The sequence below is a fragment of the Lacerta agilis genome, chromosome 2 (genome assembly GCF_009819535.1).
Source record: "Lacerta agilis isolate rLacAgi1 chromosome 2, rLacAgi1.pri, whole genome shotgun sequence".
Classification (NCBI taxonomy): domain Eukaryota; kingdom Metazoa; phylum Chordata; class Lepidosauria; order Squamata; family Lacertidae; genus Lacerta; species Lacerta agilis.
In genome coordinates this window covers 387,173-414,181 of record NC_046313.1, presented here as the reverse complement: position 1 = coordinate 414,181, position 27,009 = coordinate 387,173, and the positions used below count along the sequence as shown (strand labels likewise).

Below are 27,009 nucleotides of genomic sequence, written 5' to 3'. Positions count from 1 at the left end.
TACAGCCCGCCCGCCCTCCCGCCGGTGCGCGAGCGCCCGCCCGCCCGCCCCTCATCCTCCGCCCGCCGGAGCGCGGGCGCCCGCTCCAACGCCACGCCTCTCATCTCCGCTCGCCCACCCCCCCTCCCGAGGGGCGGCCAGCGCGGGAGGGAGGCGGGCGGAGAGGCGGCAGGCTGGGGGCGCCGAGGGATCGCTGCGCCAGGGCGGCCGATCCCTCTAAGACGGGCCTGCGTCTTATACACAGAAAAATACGGTACTTCCCCTAGTCTTAGCACCACCATTTTGAGGGGTGCTCATGGAAGTATATCTGTAGAGGCAATGTGGGAAGGAGTAGGGAAATGAAGGGAAGCATATGCTTGGGAATACTGCCCCCCCTCCTACCTCAGAAGGTGCATCAACATCTCTTCCACTGCTTGAAAGAGCTTCATTGGTATTTGCTTCTTTCAAAGAGTTTTCACGTTCACAAAGCTCAGATGGAGGCAGGTCATCCATCCCAAAAATCCTTTCGTAGTTGAGGATGAGAAACTCAATCAGTTGGGACTGGTACCCTGAGTCCACGAGGCATGACATGGAAACTTCATTGCTCAAGGGAGGGTGGATCAGTGTGGGCCCAAATATGATCCCCAGGTTGTTGGGAGACATCTTGTTATCCTCATATCTCTCAGCCACTCTTGGGGGGGGGGGGAGAGAGAATGAATCATCAAAGGTCTGAACCTAAACATTTTCCAGCAATGGGAGACATTGAGGTGCTTAGGCTACATTTTCAATAAGGTAGGTAGTCATTTTCATTTTGTGACTTTGTGGATTCAGGGCGTCTCCACTTCATTCTGAAAAGCATCTCCATGGTTGGAGCGCTTGGGATGGGTCCTTCATCACTGGCGCCATTCAACAGGGGCTGTGACGCTTAGGCAACTGCATTCCACATGGCACAGCAATGATGGTAATGTCAGAGAAGGGATCACATTTTCCCAGCAGTATAATGTTGCTGCTTGAGTACTGGAAAAATACCATACCCCTTCAGGAGTGCTTCCTTGAGGGAAGAGCCTAGACCCTACATAAAACATGAATAACCATTATAGCTTTATACTATTGGTGCAAAAGTAGTTGTGCTAACCTATCAGCTGAGGTTCCCCTCCCCTTGCAAGGATTTACTCTGGAGTTACCCTCTTCTCTTTACAATCTTCTGTTTTGTAGAAGCACAAGAATCTTCAATATACAAAGCCAGATTATTTTTCCATCTAGCCTAATATTGTCTACTTTGACTGGCAACAGCTCTCCAGGGCTCCAGGCAGAGATCTTTTCCATCATCTGCTCCCCGATTGTTTGAACTAGAGATGCTGGGAATTGAATGTGGCACCTTCTGTTTGCAAAACATGTGTTCTGCACATGAGCATAGCCAGAATTTTTTTTTGGGGGGGGGCAGCCAAAGTTGTTGAGCCCCCCCCCCTGGCTATGCCCATGGTTCTGCAACTGAGCTGTGAATCTTCCTGCATAAGAATTCCCAAATCATTAGTTGCAGAACTTTAGCACGATGGAGAGGTTTTTGTATGAGGTTTGGGGCTGACTGGGTCTCACATGAATGGAATAAGTGGTCTGAATCCTATTCCATGACTGATCTTCTTATAGAGAAACCCTGGGGAAGCTTCTGAGGAACTTCAAGGGTCACTGGATTCAGGTTGACCACCATTTCCCTAGAAGAAGATGCCACCGAGGTTGTGTGACATATGTTTGCATCTATGCGCAGCTCTGCCCTTAAGGAAGATGCAAACAGGTTTTTGTGGCATGTGGAAGCTATTCCCAATTTGAGAATTCTTGATCAGATACCATTTTTAAAGCATCTGGGGATGGAAAACATAAATTTCATACAGCACTATAGCTTCAGGGGTGGGGGCTAGCCAGGTTTTTTGCCCTGGGTGAAGCGTCCAGAGGGGTGCCATTAAGGCTCCCAGTCTATGTGCGTTGGCACATAGGGGTGCCAAACTGGTCTAGCTTTGCCCCTGATTTTATATGTTCTACTGGTAGCCTGAGCCCTTGGGAGAAAGCTGGACACCCAAGTATCAGGCAGATAAAGACAGGCAGTGGCGTAGGGAGCCCCAATGAGACCTGGGGTTGGTGGGCGCACACTGCTTCATAGGGCCCTGGGCTTTCTAGGTATGAGTGACTTTGTGTTTGCCCTGCAGCTTTCCCCTGCAAAACACTCTTTATTGCTGAATTGGAACAAATGGCAATCTGCAGAAAAGCCAGTTGCCATTTGGGCCATTTCAGAAGGAAACAGCAGGTTTTCCCAGGGGAAAGTGGCAGGGCAAACAGAGGTGTGGACCAATGGATCTGTGTTGAAATTGGATACTGTTAAGAGAAATTGGATACTGTTAAGAGTTATACCCCACTTTAGAACTCTGGAAAGGGCATCCAAAGCAGCCTGTATTCCTACAAGAAAAGAGCTCAGGAGTCACTGCTGGTCTCCCTGTTACCTGTAGAGGTGAGCAATGAGGTGCCGTAATGTGTTATAATTTGTTGGTAGCAGTTTGCGCAGTAAATCCTTTGTACTCTTGATGGGATCTGCCAAGGTCTCAGTATCAGCCCCTGTTCTGTATTCCGTTCTCTGCACGCTCCTGGAGAGAGCCATGAAATCATCATACAGCTCGTACGGGAGCACAGGACTAGAAAGCTGTAAGAAGAAAGGAGAAGAAGGTTAGAAAACCTCCCCTTTACTTGCGATTGCAAACGTTTTCAGAGAAATGAGAGAACCACTTCCAGCAGAAGGTAAAGGTAAAAGCTCTTGTTTTCAAATATATCTTCCTTTTATTGTAATTGTATTGTTTTACTGTGTCATCGTTTGCTGCCCTGGGCTCCTTTGGAAGAGCGAGATAGAAAACAATTAATTGATCATCACAAACTTGTAAAAAATGCTGGTCTCCCAGGAGAAGAGCCTTCCTCCCTCAGCTACAGACCTACCATAGCATCTGGAGAGCCTACAGCTGCTTTCAACAATACAAAGAACAATGGGAAATAGAGAGCAGAGCAGATGCAACAGAACCGTGGGGAGTCATGGGATGCCCTAACTACTCCAGGCAGGGGTCACCGACATTTTGGGGGCCCATTTGAACATCATTTTGGTCACCACAAACCCACACCCACATGCACAAACACTTCAACCAAACACTAGAGATGGGGAGGGAAATTGATTCAGTTTGCATTTAAAGAAGAAGCTACCTAATTCACACATTGTGAAAAAATGCAGGAGCTGAAACACAGCCATGCTTCAAAATTCACACTTTTCTGAAATCAGCAGCACAGTTCTCCAGCTCAGCAATGCACAAAAATACATGTAGCTGAGTAAAATGTGCACAAAATTGCATATATGAGAGAAAATCACATGCAAAAATGCAGTATATTAGAGGAAGCAGCACAGCTCTGGGGGGAAATATGCATATTAGAAGATGGTATATAAGCACATGTATATGAGGAGAAATTTGCCCTAAAACACTTATGATTTTTATGAGGACTTTTAAGTTTTTTAAAAAATGCAAAGAGATGTGGAAATGTGGAGAACTGAATGTTGGAAAAATGTGAAACTGAAATTGCCCATTTTGCCCATTTCTACTAAGCACACACCACAACCTATTCTACTGGCTACAACAGAATGCTTCTTTCAAGCCTAATTTCAGTGAAAGTTGAGAGGATCCTGGTGACCCCTGAATAAAGGGTTATTGTGCGCATACGCAATAAGTAAAAATACATAATAAAACTAGTTTGAAATATCAGGGAATAAAGGAAGAGAAGGAATAACTACAGATTGGGGCACGTGCTGTGCAACCCATGAGCAAGCAAGGAGCAGCAGCAACGCCACAACAAACAAGACTAATGTAGATTTTTTGGAGTCAAACCTAACAATGCATACCTGTGCTAGTTAACACGTGAAGGGGTTAAGGACCACAGAGTTCTAAATTACTGTGATGTCACATCCCCTTTTCTCCAAGGAAGGAGGAACTAAAGGTTTCTTCCTGTTCCTTCCCCTCTGTCCCTCTCTCCCCTTGAACCATGTAAGTTGAGCAGATGTCTGAGACTGGGACTTCAGACTCAGACCACATGTTTGAGAATAACTTCTGTATTTTGTAAGCAAGAATACCTTACTTGTGTTGTTTCTGCTATAGCATTGAAGAACACACAAGTGAGACCTGTGATTACTGTAAATAAAGCATTTAAACTTACTGTAAGGTTCCCTGACACTTAAGCCTACTATAAGTTGTGGTCTATTAACCTCAAGAGGGGCAGAGGCAGGGGAGAACTGAAAGCACTCATACTGGGATGTTTAAAAGTCGAACAACCTCTATTTCCCGTGCTTTGCAAACACAGTCTAGATCTGTGTTTTAAACTGCTGGCGGCTGCTTTGGCTGAAGTCAAGCCCCACACCCTATTTTTGAATTCATGCAGTCAGCCGTTTTTCTTTGTAGTTCCCCACACACCTGGGACTTCAGGATTAATTGGTATTCACCAGTTATGTCCCAACAGATTCAACCCAGTTGCATGCAGGGGCGTAGCAAGGTGGGGATGTTGGGGGGTGGGGCGCCCCAAGTGCCACCCTGGAGGTACCCTGGAGGGGGGTTGACACTCTGGGCACCCCCCATGACGCCCAAGTCGAGCCCCGCGGCCACCTGGTAAAAAGCCACGCTCGGCGGCGGGGCTCGCAAACCTGCTCGGCACACACTTTGCTATTTCCGGCTTGGGCGGAGGCAAGGGGTGGGCCAGAGGGGCGTCAGCAGAAGCGTCCCGTCTGCCTGTATCCCGAGCAGGAAGGAATGAAGCAAAGCACCCAGCAGGTGAGCAAGCAAGCTGCGGGGCGAAGGCTTTTTACTGGGCGGCAGAGCAATGGCGTCCCCTCCCGCCCCTCCCCTCCGCTTGCACCCTGAGCAGCTGCTGTTGCTTCCTTGCTTCCACTTCTTTCTCCTCCTTCAGTTGATCTCCTATATTAAACTGCGACGCTGGCGCAGCGGCTGTGGGTTATCTATTTATTATTATTATTATTATTATTATTATTATTATTATTATTATTATTAGAATTTATATACCGCCCTATACCCTGGGGTCTCAGAACGGTACACAGAATAAAAGCAAGATATAAAACTACAAAATACATAAATAATAAAAACAAAAACAAAAACCCAATAGCCCCCCCCCCAAAAAAAAACCCACTTAAAAAGGGCATAGGATGCAAATCAGATCAACCAAAGGCTTGGTTAAAATGAAATGTGATGAGGAGTATGCAAGATTCTAGTCCTTATTTGATACCCCAAGATTCCGGAGTACGATTCTAGTCAATAACCCAATATTCTAATCCAAACTTTGTCATAAATTCATCCCCAGCGGCACCTTAAGAAGACAGCTTAAGAACATAAAATGGCCTGGATGAAGCGGATCTAGTCCAGCATCCTGATTTCACAGTGGGAAGCCCCCAAGCAGATTGCAAGTGCAAGAGCTCTCTGGACTCCTGTGGTTTCCAGCAACAGGTAATTGCTTCCCCCAAAGAATCCTGGGAACTGTAGTTTGCTAAGGGTGTGATGGGGATTGCAGATTGTAAGCTATAGTTCCCAGGATTCTTTCGGGGGGGGGTTGCTTTAAATGTATGGCCACTCAGTAGCGCATACTGACTTTCAGAGCCATTCCCTGCCTTAGAAGCATAGCAGCGTAGAGTTGGAAGGGACCCACTGCGGTCATCTAGTCCAACCCCACTGCGATGCAGGAATAGCAGCAAGCTCTCATTCGTAGTGTTTTTGTTTTTCTCTTCTCTGGCTTGTTTTGGTAGGAATCAGATCTTATTTTTCCTTCTTTTAATAATTTCAATGTGGGGGGGGGGTGTGACCAAAAAAAATCGCATCTGAGTACCAATTTACCTTGCTACGCTATTGGTTGCATGTTTATTTTTTATATTACATTTGTTTCCATCTTTAGATAAAATAGCACACACACCCCAAAAGAATTGGGGATGTGTAGCTTGATGAGTTCCCAGAGTCTGCTAAAGAACTTTGGGAAACCACTCTCAGGTTTAGGGAAATGAAACTCTAAGGATGTCTCCCCCTCCATTTCTTACCTCCTTAAGGAAATGTTTAAGGACTCCAGTGATGTCATGAGGTGAATGATCCGAGAGCTCCACCAGCCTCCAGCCACTCTCAAAGGCCTGACACAGCCTCTCCACCCGTGATTTGGCTCCACTGATGCGGTAAATGCCCTGCGTCAAGGACAAAAGAGAGACTGGGCCTGAGGCCACCACACATGATGTACGTGTCGGAAAGGGACCTGGGATTTCTCTCTGACTCAACAGCGAGGTGAGGTGGAGGTGTGTGTGCACGAGACTGGACTGCTAGCACATGAAACTGGGAAGTCCACATGGACTGAAATTCTGAGGCAGCTCTTGTAGGCCATAAGCAGACACCTTAGCTCACCAGGAAGTTAGGGCTAGGCTACCGGGCAGAGTGAAAGAAAGAGCCATTCAACAACATTAAGGTCTAGTGACACCTCAAAACTATCTGACCCCCCCCCCCCCGCCATGCTGTTTCTGTGGGATGTAAAAGGACAGGGGCAGTCAAACCCAACTTCCTTATATGGAACTCTACAGTTGGGAATGAACTCTACAGTTGGGAGCTTCCAACTGTATTATATGCCGAGTCTCCATGTCGCTGGTCAGTTGTCGTGTTAATCTCTAAGACAGTTTAAAAGCAGCATTATTAAAATGCACCGTTGGCACTAGGCCAAAAGTAAAAAGAGGGACTTTCTCTCAAAAGGAGAAAGTCACCATATGTATATTATTTAGTAACTTTTAAGCCTGCCTCTAGGATCCTTGTGTGACTAGATGATTACTTGTAAGTAAACGTTATACACTTTACCAAACACTGTGAAGTGTCTTACTGAAAGAGGGATAAAAAGGGGAAGACACCAGGACAATATTTTTTATGACTCTAGCGAGTCTATGCAAACTATCTGTTGCGCATATGAAGTAAAAAGGGAATGTTAGCTCTGTTGATATTATCGAGCTTGTAAACGCAAATTGGGATAGGATACCTAAAACAATATATCCTCTCCCACATCCCTCAACATTCCCCCAGTTTCCACCCCCCACTTTTTGCACCTTCCCTGAACTGCTGCAATACAGATATGCAAAGAAGCAGACAGCCTGTCTTTTCACCATAGGTAAGCACCTAGATCCTGCCACAGCACAATCTACTCCTCATTAGAGGTGAGGCTGTTCATCACCTTAAAAATTCCCAATAACTGAGAACTCCCAGCACTGTCTCCTTCTTACTGTGATAGGAGAATGGCAGGTATAAAGTTCTGCATCAGAAAAAGCTCAGTTCTGCACCAGAAATCCTGTTCTGGTCCCTGCTTGCTTGTGGGATTTCACCAGGCATGACTCATACATTTCTTGTCCCTGCATGCAGAAATCCATCAGTGCTCAAACTCCGTACCTCTCAGAACCTGAAGCGAGCAGCAAAAGGTATCCATCTGCTGCCCAAACATAAAGGCATGCGGGGACAAGTTACCTGCACTCCCAGGGCACGCCTTTCTATTTCCGAAGTACACTTTGCCACAATGAAGGGCACTTCTTCTGGGAAATCCCGTGACACTTGAAGGAAGTCGATCCCAAAGAGCGATGCCTGTGCTGGCAGTTTCTGGTGACCACAGTTGATGAGGAGGCTCTCCAGGCATTTCGGGTGACAGGTCAGGCAGCACTGCAAATGGCCCAAAGGTCCTGTGTTACTCTGGCTGAACTCTTTCCCAGCCCCAAAAGGGGCCCCTTGCTAATTTCTCAGATTTCAGTACTCTGAGGCAGGTGTATTACTGCGCCAACAGCAGAGGAAAAACATTTCCATTTTTGCTGTGAGGGTGGGCCCTTCATTCTCTTTTCCAGGGTCCACATCCGGACACAGGGGGAGTCAGAGCACAAACTCCATCTTCTTTTACATGTCTCATTCACACTGGCAATCAAATCTCATTGAAAAACATTCATCAAGTGGAGTGTGTGAGGATATGGCGAATGTTCAGGACAGCCTGTCTCAGGCCAAAGCGTAGAACTAGATGAGTAGATTTACAGCAGCACCCTATTCATGTTCATACAGAAGTAGTGCTAAGTATACATACAGTGGCGGAGGAAGCCGCTCAGGCGCCTGGGGTGGGTCAGGGGTGCACCGTGGCGCCCTGGAGTCTGCCTGCCTCCTCCCACTCAGCCGCCCTACAGCTGGGGGGGGGGAGGCAGTGGGCGGACTGTTTGGGCAGTGTGGAGCCTGCAGTCGCTCAAGCCAGCGCGACTCTCCCAGGAAAGACGTGTGGCTTGGGCATGCTGCAGGCCCTGCGGTGAGTGCCGCCCGGCTTTTTGTCACCCCCTCAGTGGTGACACTTGGGGTGGTCCGCACCCCCTGCACCCCCCTTCCTCTGCCCCTGTATACATACAGTCACAATTATTTCCAGACTTAAAAGTCTAAGAATCTGCCTCAGGGCTTTATGCTGTAAGCTGGGGCCAATCCAGTGCCCAAGTGCCAGCCCCGATGCCTGCCTGAGATCTGAACCTCTTGTCGCAGCAGCAAAGCAGTTCCCTTTAATGCTCACTGACCTCTTCACATTCGACGCCTTTGACCACTAAGTTCTCACATTCTCTGCATGTTGAAGGGCCCCTCAGCTTCCGCAGGTGGTGGGTCTGAGCAGCACTGGACAGGTTGATGTTCTTAAAGTGGTAATGGGACAAGCCATTTTCAGAAGCAGCATCAGTGAGATCTGAAAAGAGGGTCAGGCCTGTAACTATTGTCCTGTTAGACTGCAGACATGGCTTCTAGATTAATAGTTAAACATGCACCTTCTACATAGAGAACAGATAGCAGAGGGTGGGAAGGACTAGAATAGACAAAGGAAGGTTTCTTCAAACCCAGGGGGCTGGGAAAGCTGGAGAAGCTAAAGCAGGAACTTTGCCCCTTCTTAACCACATATATGGAAATGCAGCGGCACCATGGGCTAGCCCTCACACGGAGGGTTCACTTACATTTCCACTTGCCTCGTGACAAGAAAGTGATTCAAATGTGGTTAAATTTCTCGTGGGTTGACTGTCCATTCTGCTTTTTTTGCTATAAACATGTTGATTTCATTGTGATTAGGCCAAGAGACATTACTACTACTACCTTGCAATTTGTCCCTCCAATCCTCTTCAGATATTGAGTCCACACAGAAATCCCAGCATCCATAAAGCCCCTCTAATTCTAGCATGGCACCTAAGGCCAGGTCAAGACAAACAGGAGATCACGTGGTATCTCCTGAACGGTACCATTACATGGTCAAATTTCCCCCTCCCCAATAAGAAACGTATTATCTTTACGTAGAAAAACATACATCAGAAAAAGGACATGAGCCCTTCATTTCCCCCAAAATGTAGGTTTTCTCCTGGGAGGTATTTTTGCTTTTATGTGAGAATATTCAATCTGCAGTCTAAAGCTGTACATGCCCAGAACTGATTAACCTCATGATGTGCCATTTGTCTAGCATTTGCAGTTATAGGACTCTTCCCTCCCTTGTTCATTTCCCCAGTCTGTGGCTTTTTCTCACCATGGTCATAGGCTTGCCTTAAATCTTTGCCTTCACAGTCCTCAGAGGAGGACACAGTGCCTGTGGATGCAGCTTTCAGCAACTTCTTGTGGCCTGGACATGAATGAAGAACAGGTTAAAAACAGAAAAGGAAGCCACTTAAGAGACAGAAACCAGTTAAATTCAAAGTCACACAGGATTCTGCTTAGGATGTTTCTTCTGTGAAAAAGGAAATTCCTTCTGTGAAAAAGAAAGAGTGCTCTACAGTTTTAGGAACTGGGTTCAGTTTAACCTATAGACAGCAGAGGGGCTTCCCCTTCCTCCCCCCACCCAACCCCCAAAATTGGGTCCCAGCTGGGGTGTCAGGAAAAACCCCAGAACAGTGCACAGAGGAGTGGAGATCGCTGAAATGCTTGCAGGGATGGATGCATTGTTTGTAATAGCATGACACTGAACTCCACCCCAAGTTTCTGGCACTGTCTAAGTTCAGAACACAGAATATATGCAATTCTGTATAGACATCAATTGTGACGTGGGGTGGTATTCAGCTAAGCTTTATTCATAGTAGATTCATTGAAACTAATGAACATGACTAATCTGAAGCCATTAATTACTCTGAGTAAAATGCAGCTAAATACCACTCATGTTTTCCTGCCTGCTATTTTTACAGATATTTTTATAGCTTGCGTTTCAAGGGTAGAGAGTGTGGGTGCTCAAAGCATTGCCCACCCCCAAAACAGAAAATGCATCACCCCCACAAAAAAGGACAAAGGAAATGCATAAAATTTGCACATGCTAATTTATATGTATAGACGCAAATTTAGAAGTAATTGCTATAATATAAACAGAAACAGAAATTCCTGTTGCAGTAGGAAAAACTGACTGTGCCACATGTGGGTCTGCTGGGACCGCTGTCCTCGGACTCAGTGCCTCTGCTTTCCCTTCTTAGGGATCTTTATTTGTCAATTGGACTTGGGCTGCATAGACCTTCAAATTGCCCTCAGTAAGGCAGGACATGGGGCCACACTAAGAATGGGTTCCCAGTACCTGCGTCCTGCAGGCAACATTTGCAGAGCTGTGCTCTCTTTTATATCTTTTCCCTTAGATGTGGATACTGCTGACATGAAATTAGAGTATCAATTCAGAATTTTATTTTCATATTATGGGTATCTTAATTACAGCACACTCTTCCTGCACACTCTTGGTGGTTTTCCATCCAGGTCCACAGTTACATAGCTGCAGTGAATCTGCGGCCTCACTTCCTCCCAGACCATTCATGGGGCCTCCAATTCAGATTGTATTTATGCATTAATTTAATTTTTAAAAGATCATTTATGGATTGCAAAGGAAGCACAAATTAAATTGTCATTCAGGTATTTTTAAAAAACAAATTAAAACACTTTTGAAAAACAAATTAAAACCTGGTCTTTTAAAGTGATTTGTTTGGCCTTAATAGAAGAGGCACATTGCAACAAATAAATAAATAACCAAGCATGCAGATTTATATGTGCTGAAAAACAAAGTTATGTGGGAAACCCCGAAGGCCTCGTGTTAATGAATGTTTACTATTTAGCAACATTTCATACTTTCCTCTCACCTGGGCTGGAGGCAGGTGAATCTAAGGACTGGCCCTCAGTACTCCCTCCCAGACTCTCAGTGTCACTGTAGGAGGATTTGCTGCCACCTGGTAACAGATTGAAACAAAAGCTGTGTGTAACTCATATTTTCATTGTGATGTAGACAATACGAGAACACTGTCATTGCCCACAGTTCCAATTCATGCATGCAGCTCAAATGTGTTTCAAGGTTTCATTACCCATTCAAACTGAACCTGTAAACATCCAATTCCGTTTGCTTAATGAAATGGGGCCGGCACCACTGTAACAGACAGGGCTAAATCACTGGGGAAATGTGATGTCAAAGCAAGGGCCAGGAAGACTCATCTGACTGAAAGGAAGCAGAGAACAGCTGCTGGACATTTCACAAGGCATGACGAAAACTGTTCACTTTGGCCAGTGCCTACACTACTTGGGGGAATTCAGTCTGATTTCTACTAGATTGAGGTACCGGTAATTTCATTGCAGCAAGCTGCAGTATCTCCTTGAGGAGATGCCCTGTTGCAATTCAGTGGCAAATCTACCCTCTAGGCAGCTTCTCCAGAGTTAATCACCTTCTATCTTTCAGACAATCTGGACAGGGATTCCACTGACACACAGCTTTCCAGGGCAGTATGAAGTTACTTTTTCAGCCAAATAATATAATATTAACAATAATTTGGGGGGAGGGGTGATATGGATAGCTTTCAAATATTTTAGGAGAACAAATATTTATGTGATCTTTATGAAGATAGGAAACAAAACAAAAAATAGCATTCTAAATTGTTGGGTGAGGGTGTCTGAGGTAGACTTTAGAAATTCTCAGCTGCTGATCCTTGTTCTGTCTCTACCTTATTTCCACTAAGGTCTGAAAGGAGCATCCAAGAAACAGGGCTAAGAAATGAGGACCCAGGAGACTGAGAAGGAAGTCTGGGGACTCCCTAAACGACTAGTTAAGACCTGGGACAGGCAGCTGGTGGCCCACAAGCTGGACTCAAGAAGCATTTTTGTGGCCCTACCGACTCTCAGTCAAAGTATGTTTAAGACACTGATCACTCAGTTTGATGTGCTAAGAAAATAAGATTTTCAAATGGTAACAAACAGAGATATCCTTTTGTAAGGTCCTCGGTTAGTTGCAGTAAGCAGGCAAAACTCAAGTTTCCTTTAATAGTTTTACTGTGCAAACTATGTACAGTGCAGAGCTAATAAGTTCATGTCTGTATCAAGCATCGGCAGAATCCGGGAATTGCCCCTTCCGGTTCTGACCCCAACAAAAGAGTTTTGGTATATGGAACCCCCGCCTCCCATCCTTTCGTTTCACCCCTTGACACCTTTGGGGCGACGGAAGCTGCATGTCTCCTTCATCGCCCCTTGAGCGAGGGGAGTGCAGGGTCTCTCCAGCATCCTCAGAGCCTCTTCCCTCCATCCCCTGAGTCCCATGCCCCTCCCCGCTGGAAGCCTCGCTGCTTCCTCTGCTGCCAGAGGAGGTGCTGCTGGTCAGGTGGGGCCGGGGCTCTCTGTAGCATCCCAAGAGCCCTTCCACCACCTTGCACTGCGCCGGGGACAGTTCCCTGACACCTTCACTTTAAGAATACACCCCTTTCTCTCATTTTGTATGTTACATGTGAAATCATATCTATATGTTCTGCTAAATCTGAACTTTTATGTCCTCCTTAATATCCAAGCTGTTACTGTTAGAAGGCGCCAGATTTTTAAATGAAGTCAACCAAAGCATGGAGGAGAGAGTTTTCCCTGATACTACAAAAGCTGCCCCCCACCTCAAACTAGCGATCCCCAGTCACTGAAGGGAGAGCATGGGGTTTGGGCAGCCCTGGTCTGTGGGTCAGGGCACAGCGGTGGCGCTGCCCTCTGAGCACTTGCAGTGCTGCGGATCCCTGGACAGGGCAAGGCCACAGTGAGGCCAGGGCATGCAGGTGCACAGACAGGAGCCCTGGACTGGCTCTGCATGAAGGTGTGGATTTATGCCCGGATCTGTCCACGTCTGGAACCCCCTTTGTGCCCCAACTGGGCCAGGCAGGAAGACTGGAACACCTTCAGCATCATCCGGAAACCTGGACTCACAGCTGTGCGTTATGAGCACCACCTTCAGAGGTTCAATAAACGTAGATGTGGCTGCAAGAGCTTTGAAGCAGTTCTTCTTTATTGCTATAAGCTACATCATATTTACAGAATATACAGACTGTGTGGTAGAGCTTCTCACCCGTCTTATCTACAGCAGAGATGAAATCACACTCTCTCAAACCAGGAGGCTCAGAGTCAGGAAAAGGAAGATCAAAGACACAGTTCCCTCCCCCTTCTCTCTGACCACCAGGTCATACAATTCTCCCAAAGGGAGGGGTGAAATGCTAACAGAAGGCAGGCCCAACCTCAGCCCCACCCCTTCCAGGTAACCTGTCGTGATGCCAGTGTTGACAGGTGTAACAGATCAGCCCTTAGGCTGGGTATGGTCAGGAGCCCAGCGTATTAGGAGTTAACACCCACTCTATGTGACTGGCAGCTCACTCGCAAGAGGCGGGGCTTTTCGCCCTTTTAAAGGGGGAAATGGCAGTTGGTCAGGAGGGTTAGAGGGTGAGAGGGTTGGAGAGAGATCGTGGCTTTGGGGGAATGGGAGGAAAGGTCTTTACCAATGCTATGTTGTAACAAAGCTGAATTACATGAGAAGAAGATTTGTAACAGTAATAACCCTGGACATCCATGTTTTCAAGTTACCTCAATAAAGTTAATTGTGTTTCAACGTTCGTTGACTCTGGCAGTGTATCAGTGCCTTAAGAGGTGTGACTAAGGGGAGAGAACAAAGTTTTCCTGTGGAAGAGGAAATGGTTTGCTTATTCTCCTGTCATACAGAGGGCTGGGCAGGGAAGCCAAAGGTGCCACGCAGTTGCCAAAAGGGAAGGCAAGCTGCAGTAGTTGGGAACCTGGGGAGGGAGATCCCATAGGTGGCAAGAGGTTTTCGAATGTGGAGCACTGAGGTACCCCAGAGACATCTCCCATATGAACACTTTAGGATTCATTCTAGTCGTCAGTGAAAAATAGGGAGAGTCACAGTTAGGGGAAGCATAGAAAGGGAGGGATCGGGAATAAGGGTCCCTCACAACAGGCTGGTGCTGGGTTCTGGACGGGGTTGTCCTTGAGATGCGTCCTTGTCTTTCCTTGGCCCTTCTCTCCACTCCAGCCCTGTGAGAACCATTCACTGATCTAGCTGTGCCATGGCAAGAACTATGAAACTGAAGGACAATAAGGCAGAAAATTGACTTTAATGTAAACATAACTTACTTTGCTCACTGCTTGAGGAAGATGGCTTTCCAGAGGGATCTTCTGAGGAGTTGCTGAGGTCAGCCGCAGATGATGAGATACGAGTATTGTGTGAAGCATTTTTTCTTCTGGCATTGGGGGGTGACCTGAGAAAGCAATGCATCTGTCATGCACTTCAGTTTTCTCAAAGGATGCAAACATTTAATGATCAGTAAAGAACTTGTTCATGAGTTGGTGCGATGGTTCAATGGTTTTGCCACTGCAGGTGGCAGGCTGGTGCATTTGCTGCTCCCATCATGTGCAGGCACTCTAGGCTTCATTAAGCAGCTAGCTGGAAGAAGGTATTTCTTGTTGTAAAAGGACAGAAGAGCACCTCTACCTGATGAGATGAATGCTTGCCCTTCCACCATTCTCCAATAAGCCAGACTATGTGCAGTAAGAAAAAAGATGGAAGATGTTTTGAGAAACCACAGGCAGATCGCAAATGGAGGGCAGCTTTGTGTGGACCCTTCTAAGATATCTGTGAACAAGGCATGGTGATTCCATACTCAGGGCCTGGTGTGGAAGCAGCTCTTGTCTCATAGGTTATTGTCCTGAGCCAGCAGCATAGCTAGCCACTTGGGTGCCCGGTGTGGCGTGCGCGTCCTGGGGTGGGAGCCTCTCCGCCGCCTCCCCCTCAGCTGTAGGAAGAGGCAGTGGGCAGACGCAAGCCCCACGCTGATGGTTTAGGCAGCGCCGAGCCTGCAGGCGCTCAAGCCACCACGACACGTGGCTCAAGCACGATGCAAGCCCTGCAGTTAGTGCCGGCCCCCGTGGTGTGGCGCCCGGTGCCAGTCATGTTTCGTTACGTTTGTTGACTGAACTAAAAAGTTTCGTGAGCCCAATTTTTTTAAAAAAATGTTTTAACTAATATTTTTGTCACACACACCCCTCAGTGATGACACCCAGGGCGGTCCACACCCCCTGCGCCCCCCCTTCCTCTGCCACTGCCCTGGGCTTTGACCACCCTAAACGAAGCAAGGTACCTACACAATCACTAACCATTACAAAAAGCTGGCTCTGGGTCATGCACCACCTTCAACAAATGAACTGGATTCAGCTCCAGCCCGTGCCTACTTTATCAAGCAGCCTTTGACACCACCATTTCCCAGACAGTGGACCACTGACCACCAGTGGGCCTCAGTCCCTTTCAGCTCAGCACCTCTTCCCTTGATGTCCCCTTGGGGTTGGATGGGTGCCAGCACCAGTGACACCCCACATACGGAGCCAAGGTGGCTGGGAGGGAGAGGCGAGAAGGAAGGTCTCCTTCCGGTGAGAGGAAAAGGCAAGAGGAAGGAGGGCTGAAGGAAATTTTAAAAACAACAGTAGCAACAACAACATGGGAATAAAAATGACATTTATAGGAGGAATAAGTGAACATATTAGAAGCAGGGAGAAGGGATGAAAAACATTAGTAGTTCATCAGAGATAAGAAGTGTGAAAGGAGAAGAAATCACAGAGGGGGCAGGGAAAATGTTAAAAAAACAAAACCTCTCCACTTAAAACCTGTGTGACTGAGTCACCTTGCCTCCAGGGCCAATAACTGTACTTAGCTTGAGGAAAACTGAAGTATGAAACTCCTTGCCATGGTAAAATTGCTGTGGCCAAGAGTCTAGCAATTTCTAAAAAGTGCCAGCAGATGATGCTGAACTCTGCCTCCTCCATCTGCCACCACTTTAGGATGAGGGACAGCCATAGCTTTCAGCCCTGCCAAGTAGGCCTCTGGGGCAGAAAGTTTAAAAACTCTTGCCTGACATGTTTCAATTCACTCTGCTGGACTGACTTGCCTCAGGGTTCTGGGCTCTGGCTAGGGACAAAATGATCTTTAAAATAGCCAGGGGTGGCCTTTGCAAAGGAGAATCTGCTGAATCTGCTGCTCTGTGAAAGGTCAATAGCAAATCCATGTTGAAGCAACTTAATTTCTTTGCTTGGACATTTTATCTTAATTTAAATTTATTTATCCCCTCTCCAACCCCCAGCAAATTCAGAGATGGCTGGAAAATAAAAATAATGCAATAGATAAAATAGGATGTATTGTAGTAAGATTTTCCCCACAGTACTAACTATATGGCATAGTATTGACCTTGTGCCAATAGTAAAGATTTGGCAGTCTTTCTCATGCATCTTTGGCATATCCTGAACCTGCGGGCATCTTTCTGCATCTTGTGCTCCCATGGATAGTTGTTGTTGTTGTTGTTTTTAGCCCCAAAGGAATTCTGTTTTGCACACATGTGTAGGTGTGACATCCAAAGTCTGCAGCATTAGAGGAAACCAGAGTTGTGGGTCAGGCTTGAGGTGTGGAGGAGGAGGAGGAGGAGTAAGAAAGGTGCTTCCTTACCTCTGCCCTGAGGATATAAACTCCTCAAATTTGTACACCTCCATTGGAAGCTCGCTTTTCTGCAGGTTCTGAATGAACTCCAGGTACTTCGCCCCAACCTTGTAGGGCTTGCAGATCTCAGTCAAGTTCTGGTATCCTGCAGGGATTCGCTCTGCTTGAGCTTTCTGGAACATGAACATCCTCAAGGTGACCTTAGGGAAACAAAATATGACCATAAATTATTTTTTGTCATTTGGAAGTTCAGAACGGGGATTTCTCTTCAATTCTCCTAAACGGTTAATTGATTAATAACTATTTTTAAAAGAACCCTAAATCTAGATATTACAGTTTTCATAAAAATGAAATTTAAATGTAATGTAAAGTTAGCTGAAAACTGCAGTCCTGGAGAAGGACCAAAGACACCTTTCCATTGGCTGCCACAATTAGAAGTGGCATCACTTCTCTTGTTCCACACCTCCTGCTGATCAGGTTTATGGCTATTCTGTGATGGTGTCACTCTCTTTTTGCTTCTCTGAGTGCTCTGCTGTCAGCTGTTAAGGCTCAAAATCAGATTCTCACAAGCAAGATGAATGATATTAGAGGGACGGAAGATGTGGGCTGTTCTTCAGCTGCTGCTGTGTTTGTCTCCTGCTTTTCTTGTTCACCTGCTTTTAACTTTGTTTTTCATCTGCTGGAAGCTTGCACAAGGTGTAGACACATCTCATTTACATTCCTCCCTTTCTCTTCAGCTACTCAGTGGTGTTTTGAAGCTGCCAGGCTGCCATAGCTGTGCCTCCTCCCCACCAGCAAGCTTCTTCTGAGTCCCTGGTGTTGCTGTTTCCTTGTGCCCACAGATGCTCTTCAGCAGCCACAGGCAGGCTAGGACCAGCCCAGGGCAATGAGCCCTCCTGAAGACATGCACCCTCAGTAAGTGCCCCATGGCACCAATCCTTGATGCTGGCCTCATCTATGATGACGGTTGTCACACACACACCATGAATAGACCAGAAGTGGAAGGAGGTTTAATCCATCCACCATCTCCACATCCCCACAACTCCTAGGCAGCCCAACTGCTGCCCACATCTCTTTTGAATAGGAGATGGTCCAGACGCCATACAGCACAGCTTCCATGGTCTCTCTTTCCACTTCAGTCTACAGTAGTTCTTTCCCTGGATGCTGTTCCCTCTCTTCTGTTTTCCACCCCTCCTCCCAAGCGAGCCCCCAAAGTCCTCCCCTCTAAAGTCTTCCTCATCTTGAGGGCTTGACTGTGGCAACTAGCAAAAGAAGACTAAAGGAGACTGAAACCCAAATAGAATAAGCTGCAAAGTGTATTGAGAATTGCTGGAGAAAAGGAGCAGTGAAAATCATGTCAGCCAACAGGAGGTGTTTCCAATCTATTCTGTTGCTAGGCTCACTTGAAACTAAATGTTCCTGAAAACCATAGCAAGCAATGGTAATGATTCTTGTTCCTCTACCTACTGTGTAGTAACAGAATGCAATTATGAGACTGATGATGAAATCTGACAGTTAGAGGTTCCTGTTGTTTTTGAAAACTGCAAAAACCCACCACAGGTTTTACCTGTTGGTTAATGATGGGAGCTGTAATTAAAATTCCAAAGCTCACAGGTGTCCATAGAAAAGCTGTTGTCCCTCAGTCTCTCCCCCCCCCCCCAGGCTGCCCTCAAATACACAACAGGGGCAAAGCAGTGCTGATCATCAGTGTCACAGGGTAATGCTTGCAAAGTTATCTGAACTGTTGAATGGTTTTACAGTGGCACCTGTGGTTGCGAACGGGATCCATTCCAGAGCCCTGTTCGCAGCATGAGCAGAACGCAACATGAAGCGCCGTGTCTGCACATGTGTGAAGCGCGATTTGGCACTTCTGCACATGTGCAAAGTGTGATTCGGCACTTCTGCGCATGCGCGAACCGCCCAACCCGGAAGTAACCTGTTCCGGTACTTCCAGGTTCGGCGTGTTCGTATCCTGTGACGAACGCAACCCGCAGCGAACGTAACCAGAGATATGACTGTATTTAAATATTAAGGTTCATTATTGTTCCACAAGATGTGTATCTCTTTAAAGGCCAGAGTAAATATCACGACCTAGTTTTACAGCTGTGAAGCAGTATAGCAGGTGCTGTTAAGTTGTGTTAATTAAGCTGTGTCAGCAATTGGGTATAGTATATAAAGAGCATTGTGTACCTCTTTTTGTACCCTGGTGAATGGGTCATAAAGGTAACGGGACCCCTGACCGTTAGGTCCAGTCATGTCCAACTCTGGGGTTGCGGCGCTCATCTCACTCTATAGGCCAAGGGAGCCGGCATTTGTCCGCAGACAGCTTCCGGGTCATGAGGCCAGCATGACTATGCCACTTCTGGCGAACCAGAGCAGTGCACAGAAATGCCGTTTACCTTCCCGCTGGAGCAGTACCTATTTATCTACTTGCACTTTGACGTGCTTTCGAACTGCTAGGTGGGCAGGAGCAGGGACCGAGCAACGGGAGCTCACCCCAATGCAGGGATTTGAACCACCAACCTTCCGATTGGCAAGCCCTAGGCTCTGTGGGGGCTTGGAATTAAAGTGAGGAGGAATTAAAGAACCTTTTAATGAGGGTGAAAGAGGAGAGCGCAAAATATGGTCTGAAGCTCAACATCAAAAAAACTAAGATCATGGCCACTGGTCCCATCACCTCCTGGCAAATAGAAGGGGAAGAAATGGAGGCAGTGAGAGATTTCTCTTTCTTGGGTTCCATGATCACTGCAGATGGTGACAGCAGTCTTGAAATTAGAAGACGCCTGCTTCTTGGGAGAAAAGCAATGACAAACCTAGACAGCATCTTAAAAAGCAAAGACATCACCTTGCCGACAAAGGTCCGTATAGTTAAAGCTATGGTTTTCCCAGTAGTAATGTATGGAAGTGAGAGCTGGACCATCAAGAAGGCTGATCGCCGAAGAATTGATGCTTTTGAATTATGGTGCTGGAGGAGACTCTTGAGAGTCCCATGGACTGCAAGAAGATCAAACCTATCAATTCTCAAAGAAATCAGTCCTGAATGCTCACTAGAAGGACAGATCCTGAAGTTGAGGCTCCAGTACTTTGGCCACCTCATGAGAAGAGAAGACTCCCTATAAAAGACCCTGATGTTGGGAAAGATGGAGGGCACAAGGAGAAGGGGACGACAGAGGATGAGATGGTTGGACAGTGTTCTCGAAGCTACTAACATGAGTTTGGCCAAACTGCGAGAGGTAGTGAAGGATAGGCGTGCTCTTGTCCATGGGGTCACGAAGAGTCGGACACGACTGAACGACTGAACAACAACAAGGCTCTGTGGTTTAGACCACAGCACCACCCTGGATGGGTCATGCTTATAGATTCAATGTAAGACGAGTTTTTGTTTTTGTAATTAAAGCCAAGCAAAAGATATTTTTCCGTTTCTTCATTGTTTCCTAAACATATGGTCTCCCCAGCACACTTTCTGCAGCGCAATTAATCTGCTAAATACACAACATGAACACGCCAGAAGCACAGTACATATACGTTGATGGGATGCTGTCTGTGTGTGCTCTGAGGACTTCACCTAATGCAATACAGATCATCAGCATTACTTTTCCTAATCTTTTCTCTCAAGCCTGTTTATTCCTCCAACTGCAGTAGCTGCAACAGCCTCTCAAAAGTATTTTCCTTTGTGTCTATGTGTTTGACCTGCCTGGCTCTTTTGTTCCAGTACTTATGTTCCTCCTCCACCTCCTTCCTGCTTTTTCTCTCCATTTCACTTCTTCAACTGCCCTTTTCCAATTCCGTTTTTCCCTTCCAAACAAAGGCCCAAAGTTCTGGTCCCCCCCCCTTTCTGCCTTGGCCTCTCATCGGAGAGCTGTGTCCCATCCTTCTCCAGACAGTTCCAGGGGAAGACGGAGAATCCAGCTTCATGGGGGGCCAAACAAAAGGGATACATAGGACTCACCTTATTTTTGTGATAAGTTGCTTTATACTGCTTCTTAATATTGTGTTTTAACTGCTGTGACCCGCCCTGGGACCTTAGGCTGAAGGATAGGGTAATAATAATAATAATTAATAATGTAAGATCAGCCTGCTGGATCAGGCCAATGGTCCACCTTATTCAGCGTCCTGTTTAGAGTATCCCAGGGGCCCGTGGGAAGTCTGTGGCAAGCTGCATATGGGCACAACAACATTCTGCCCTGTCTGTGATTCCCAGCAACAGGCGTTGTGAGGCAGACGACCTCTTGCCAGTGTGGCTGGCGGCCGTTGCAGCCCCTGTCACCCATGGATTTGTCTAATCCTCATTTAAAGCCTTCCAGGTTGGCGGGCAACCCCCCCTCCTGTGGGAGGGAGTTCCATAGTTCCATAGGGAGTTCCATCTGGGCTGCGTGAACAAGGACCTTCTTTTGTCTGTCATGAATCTTCCAATATTCAGCTTCATTGGATGTTGATGAGAGAGGGAGAAAAACCTTTCTCTCTCCACTTTCTCAATGCCGTGCATAATTTTATAAACTTCTGTCATGTCACCTCTTATTTGCCTTTTCTCCAAGTCAAAAAGGCCCAACTGCCACAACCTTTTCTCAACTGGGAGTTGCTTCCTCCCCTTGATAATTTTTATTGCCCTTTTCTGAGCTTCTTCCAACTCGACAGAGCAGAACTGTACATAGTATTCCAAATGCAGTTGCACCATAGATTTTAAAACCATTTACATTAAATAGTGGACAGCAAGACAAACAACATAGTATTTAATAGAAACTGAACTGCAGCAGAATGGAAACAGTTCTGACAAATGGAAATCGCTGCCTTCTGACATCCGAAGAAGAAGAAGAAGAGTTTGGATTTGATATCCCACTTTATCACTACCCGAAGGAGTCACAAAGCGGCTAACATTCTCCTTTCCCTTCCTCCCCCACAACAAACACTCTGTGGGGTGAGTGGGGCTGAGAGACTTCAAAGAAGTGTGACTAGCCCAAGGTCACCCAGCAGCTGCATGTGGAGGAGCGGAGACGCAAACCCGGTTCACCAGATTACGGGACTACCGCTCTTAACCACTACACCACACTGGCTCTCCTAGACCTTTCTGCACTTGTTTCTTGCCTTACTTAATTGGCAGGTAATTAATTATGGTTAGGGTGAGGCCTCCTTGAGTCACTTCTGTCTTTGCACCTGGAGAAGAGTAGGAAAGGGCTAGGGATATTCCCTCAGCACAGATCATGACTTACCCGCCTCAGCATTTCATCTCCTTGGTACACAAGTTTGCGGATGTGGGAGATGATTCTCTCCCTGACTTTCTCCAGTTCCTGCCGGTGGATGTTAGCATCATAGACGCAGCTTCGATAGACAACTTCCAGTTCCTGAACCTGTGGGCAGTGAAATAAAAACTGAGGGAAGGAATGGAAAGTACTGTCATGGATATGCAAGAAGGGGGTACTTACACATTTCTGAGGGTACCTGAGAAAGTGCCCTATGTGGATACCTCCACCACAAAAGCCAAATTATGCACCTAAAATAAATTTTGTAAAATTTACTTTAAAACTAAGCTGAAATCATACATGCAGTCTGAGGTTCATTGTCACATAGAAAAACGACCCCATTTGTTGCAGCCTGATCCCTTTGTTAATTTCCTTTGGAGTTTCAAAGTCACTGGGCAAACGCCAAATTTCCTTCAATATCCACATTATGCAATCAGCTTCACAAGAGAGGTTACTCAGGGAGGTAGTTGATAACAGTTTTAAGAGAGCAGCCAGAAAGACACGCAATAACCTTTTGGTTACACACAAGCTGAAATCCTCAAACAAATAACAAAATTAATTAATTAATTAATTAATTAATTATTAGTATTAGTAATAGTAGTAGTAGTAGTAGTACCCTGCCCATCTGACTGGGTTGCCCCAGACACTCTAGGCGGCTTCCAACCAATAAAAAAGCATAATAAAACATCGAACATTAAAAACTTCCCCAAACAGCTCTGCCTTCAGGTGTCTTCTAAAAGTCAGATAGTTGTTTATTTCTTTGACATCTGGTGGGAGGGCGTTCCACAGGGTGGGCGCCACTACCGAGAAGGCCCTCTGCCTGGTTCCCTGCAACCTCACTTCTCGCAGTGAGGAACCAGCAGAAGACCCTCAGAGGAAGACCTCAGTGTCTGGGCTGAACGATGGGGGTGGAGATATACTGGGCCAAGGCCATTTAGGGCTTTAACACTTTGAAAGGAAAAACAAAATTCTTCTGGACTTATTGTTAGAGTGACCTTCTGAGTTGACTTTTCCATTGAAATGTGTTACCTAGAGCCAGTGTGGTGTAGTGGTTAAGAGCGGTAGACTTGTAATCTGGGGAACCGGGTTCGCGTCTCCGCTCCTCCACATGCAGCTGCTGGGTGACCTTGGGCTAGTCACACTTCTTTGAAGTCTCTCAGCCCCACTCACCTCACAGTGTGTTTGTTGTGGGGGTGGAAGGGAAAGGAGAATGTGAGCCGCTTTGAGACTCCTCCGGGTAGTGATAAAGCGGGATATCAAATCCAAACTCTTCTTCTCTTACAGGTAGGTAGCCGTGTTGGTATGCCATAGTCAAAACAAAATAAAATAAAAAATTCCTTCCAGTAGCACCTTAGAGACCAACTAAGCTTTTGTGTGCATGCACACTTCTTCTTCTTTTCTTCTTCTTCTTCTTCTTCTTCTAATATAAAGTCTGCACATGTAAATAGCCACCCAGAGTGGCTGGGGAAACACAGTCAGATGGGCAGGGTATAAATAATTAGTTGTGTTGTTGTTGTTGTTGTTGTTGTACTGGGAGCCCATCTAGATCCTTTAGGATCTGTGTTATATGGTACCGGGGGCTGCTCCCAGTCACCATTCTAGCTGCCACGTTCTGGATTAGTTGTAGTTTTCAAATCACCTTCAAAGGTAGAGCGCATTGCAGTAGTCCAAGCAGGAGATAACCAGAGCATGTGAGACAGTTCGTGGGCAGGTAGGGTCTCAGCTGCATACCAGATGGAGCTGGTAGACAGCTGCCCTGGACACAGAATTGACCTGGGCCTCCATGGACAGCACTTAATGAAAGAATACAATAAAATACTGGCGTATTCTGAAGGGCCTTCTAGGCTTTGAGAACAAAACTCTCGTTGTGAACAAAACTCTTTACGTAGGGTGGAGTACAATCATTTAAAATCTATAAAACATTTTGGAGATATAAAGTTATTAAAACAGAAGGTATATGTAACAGACTATAAAAATCTAAAAGAAGCTAAAAGAAGGGTTAGGAGCATTAAACAGATAAGGAAAAGCATAAACGTTTAGTATATAAAAAGCTATTACTACAAACAGACCAAAGATAATAGAGATTTTAACCAATTAATACATGATTTATGGCCCACCCAGTCTTACCAGGCGTTACCAGACCAATAGGCCATCATCCTTTCTGTGTGAATGGCTTTGCTGTCATTTGGTCTCCCACGCAGGCATCCTCCACACCCAGTTTTGTGGCCCACAAAAACTTCTCATTGGCCCTGTTTCCCAACTCACCTTTGGCACCTGAGTCTTTGCCACACATTTACAGGCTCTTCGCTGGGAGGACCTGAATTCCAAAATCCGAGGTCTGAACTAGACCCTAGATTGCAAATGGCAAAGGGACAAACTGCATAGGCTTTAGGACCTCAGGCTGATACCTTTGACTGCAGCTCATCACGACATCGCCGCCGTTTCTCCAGTTGCTTGTTGCCGCTGCCTGCAGTGGCCTGCCATTCTTCTTCTGCTCTGGCACTTAGCACTTTGGCTTTCTCCAGATCCTCGCAGCGCTGGAGGTAGTGGAGCCGCGACTTCTGCATCGAGGACCTGGAATCATTCTGCAATTGAAGGAGGAGTTACAAGGGCATGTCTGACCAGCTGTGGCTCTGGGTCATTTTTTCATTTAGAAGCTCAGAGCTGCATTAGGAGGCATCTAGGCAGCTTTCCTTTCCTTACTGATTAAAGTGCTAAATCCAAATTGCAAGAAACTTTGAAAAAAAAGCACATTTTTGTGGATTTAAAGTGTGATTCCTGGATGTAACCCTTCTAAATCAGGCTTGAAAATAGCTATAGGCTTAGTGGCCTTGGCAAGTAAAATGTGCTTCCAGTCGATGGAGCAGGAGAAGTATTCTACAATTGGAAGCCCCCAGAGTGTCATAAATGACGATGGGCTCCTTGCCCCACTGCTTCCCCCCCCCAAGAAAACCGCTGAATCGAAGCAAATGTCAACGAAGTTTTCTCCATATTGGTGTTTGCTTGTATTTATGGCTAGAGAGTGGGTTTTCTGGGGGAAAGGGGTGGGTGAAGAGCAGTACTACTCAGACCTTTGTCTAGAAAGCAGGGGACAAGCAAAGAAACCCTCGGACCTATGCTTTTTAAAGTGTCTTTTTAACAAGGACAAGTCTGGATGAGCCCTCAAGGAGGTATGTCTGGGAGCTGGGCAAGCAAAACCTTTTGTGAGCTAGTAATTAATTAGTAAAAACAAGAAGCTACATTGGAAGTAGCTCAACAGGGGTGGCCTGCCATCCAGCACTACTTGCAGATCCAGTCTATATTTGTCATCGGCTTATCAGGCTTGGTCCCCCCTGTCCACACCACAGGAAACAGCAGCTGCACAAACAGCACCTCACAGGAGTTGCTCACATTACACTTCTAATCAAATTTAATAGACATGGGGGTAGAAGAGCAGAGGAAGTCAATGCAATCTAAATACCAATAGACCAGCATGTCTGAAATTATTCACTATATTGAGTGCATGCTATAATTCCTTTCAAAAACTTAACAGCACTAAAAAGAAGTGCCTGTATCATGTGTTTTTCAATTGTCCTGGTGAATAAACACCCACTGGCCAGAGCACAGGAAGGCAAAATCCAGCAGTATTGCATTGAATTTTCATGAGTATGTACAGGTACTTCAGTATTATGCGAATGTAGATGACATGATCGTCAATGGGAGTTTGGTTGATTTGCCGTGTTCTACCAGATTCAGTAGTCTCCTAATGGGGGTCTGTTATGTTGCAACCAGGGACAAAGCTTGCCTGGTCTAGGGTGATTAGTTTGTGTAGGAAGATTTTTAGGCGGTTAGCCAGGATTGATGTGAATATCTCGATTTATCAGTGAGATTGGGTGGTTTGATTCTATTTTGAGGCTATCTTTGAGTGGCTTTAGGATAGGAACTATTTTGGAAGAGGTCCAGGTTTTAGGGATTGGGGGCCGTTTTATGATGTCGTTAAATAGGCAGGTCATGTAAGGCATCAGGGGTTCTTTGAATTTTTTGTAGAATTCTGCTGTACAGCCATCCGGGCCTGGGACTTTGTGTGGTTACTGGTTTTTGAATCCTGTCTCTATTTCCTCTGGGGTGATAGGGCTGTGCATGAATTCTTGTTCCTCTGAAGTTAAGGTTGGCATGGTCAGCCCTGTTAGGAATCTTCTAATTTCCTGTTGCGGGTTGTGAGAGGTGTATAGATTGGCGTAAAATTCAGCACTACTAATACTAGTACTACTACTACTATTACTACTAATAATAATAAATTTATGATTTATACTCCACCCATCGGGCTGGGTTTCCCCAGCTACTGTGGGTGGCTCCCAAAAGCGTAACTTGACCATCAAGGAAGGATCTGGCATCATAAAAATTCAAAAAAATCACACCTGTCATGCCTAAAATATAGAATAAAGGGGGAAAGTGGTGTGCCTATTATACCTCACCAGCAAAAGGAATGAAGACTCCAAATGCATCCAATAGAAAGGAGGATCGCCCATCGACATCATCAGACCTGGCCAGAGCAATGCTGGTGGGGGAATGGGGCTGGGGGTGGTCCCCAGTGCCCTCACCTAAAATGGCCACCACAGCTTCGCATGCGCTGAGGGGGAAAAAAAAGACAGAGCAGGAGGCATACCTGAGAGGTTGCACTGAGAAAGACCAGCTCTGAGGGGATTGTGTCACTGGGGTGCGTAATTTTGGGACTGGGTAATTTTGGGACTGGGGTGGGGGAGAATGCTCTTTAAGCTCCCCAATGCCCTCACCTAAAATGGCTGCCGCAGCTTTGCATGCGCCGAGAAAAAAAAAAGACGGAGCAGGAGGCATGCCTGAGAGATCGCACTGAGTAAGACCGGCTCTGAGGGGATTGTGTCGCTGGGGTGCGTAATTTTGGGACTAGGGTGGGGGAGAATGCGCTTTAAGGTCCCCGGTGCCCTCACTTAAAATGGCCGCCGTGCTGTTTTTACAT

At 46.3% G+C, this 27,009-nt stretch overlaps 1 protein-coding gene across 2 annotated transcripts in view; it reads right to left on the bottom strand.

Moving 5' to 3' along the window:
- Positions 1–27,009, bottom strand: part of GMIP (GEM interacting protein) — a 77,903-nt gene that overhangs the window by 4,237 nt on the left and 46,657 nt on the right. For both annotated transcript variants that reach the window (XM_033136458.1, XM_033136459.1), the window contains 11 exons: positions 24,443–24,619; positions 22,005–22,142; positions 16,807–16,997; positions 14,451–14,575; positions 11,159–11,245; positions 9,583–9,675; positions 8,603–8,763; positions 7,536–7,724; positions 6,089–6,226; positions 2,472–2,668; positions 382–670 (listed from right to left, as the gene is read on the bottom strand). In XM_033136458.1, the coding sequence (XP_032992349.1) occupies positions 382–670; positions 2,472–2,668; positions 6,089–6,226; positions 7,536–7,724; positions 8,603–8,763; positions 9,583–9,675; positions 11,159–11,245; positions 14,451–14,575; positions 16,807–16,997; positions 22,005–22,142; positions 24,443–24,619 (1,785 nt within the window). The remainder of the gene's footprint in view (positions 1–381; positions 671–2,471; positions 2,669–6,088; positions 6,227–7,535; positions 7,725–8,602; positions 8,764–9,582; positions 9,676–11,158; positions 11,246–14,450; positions 14,576–16,806; positions 16,998–22,004; positions 22,143–24,442; positions 24,620–27,009) is intronic.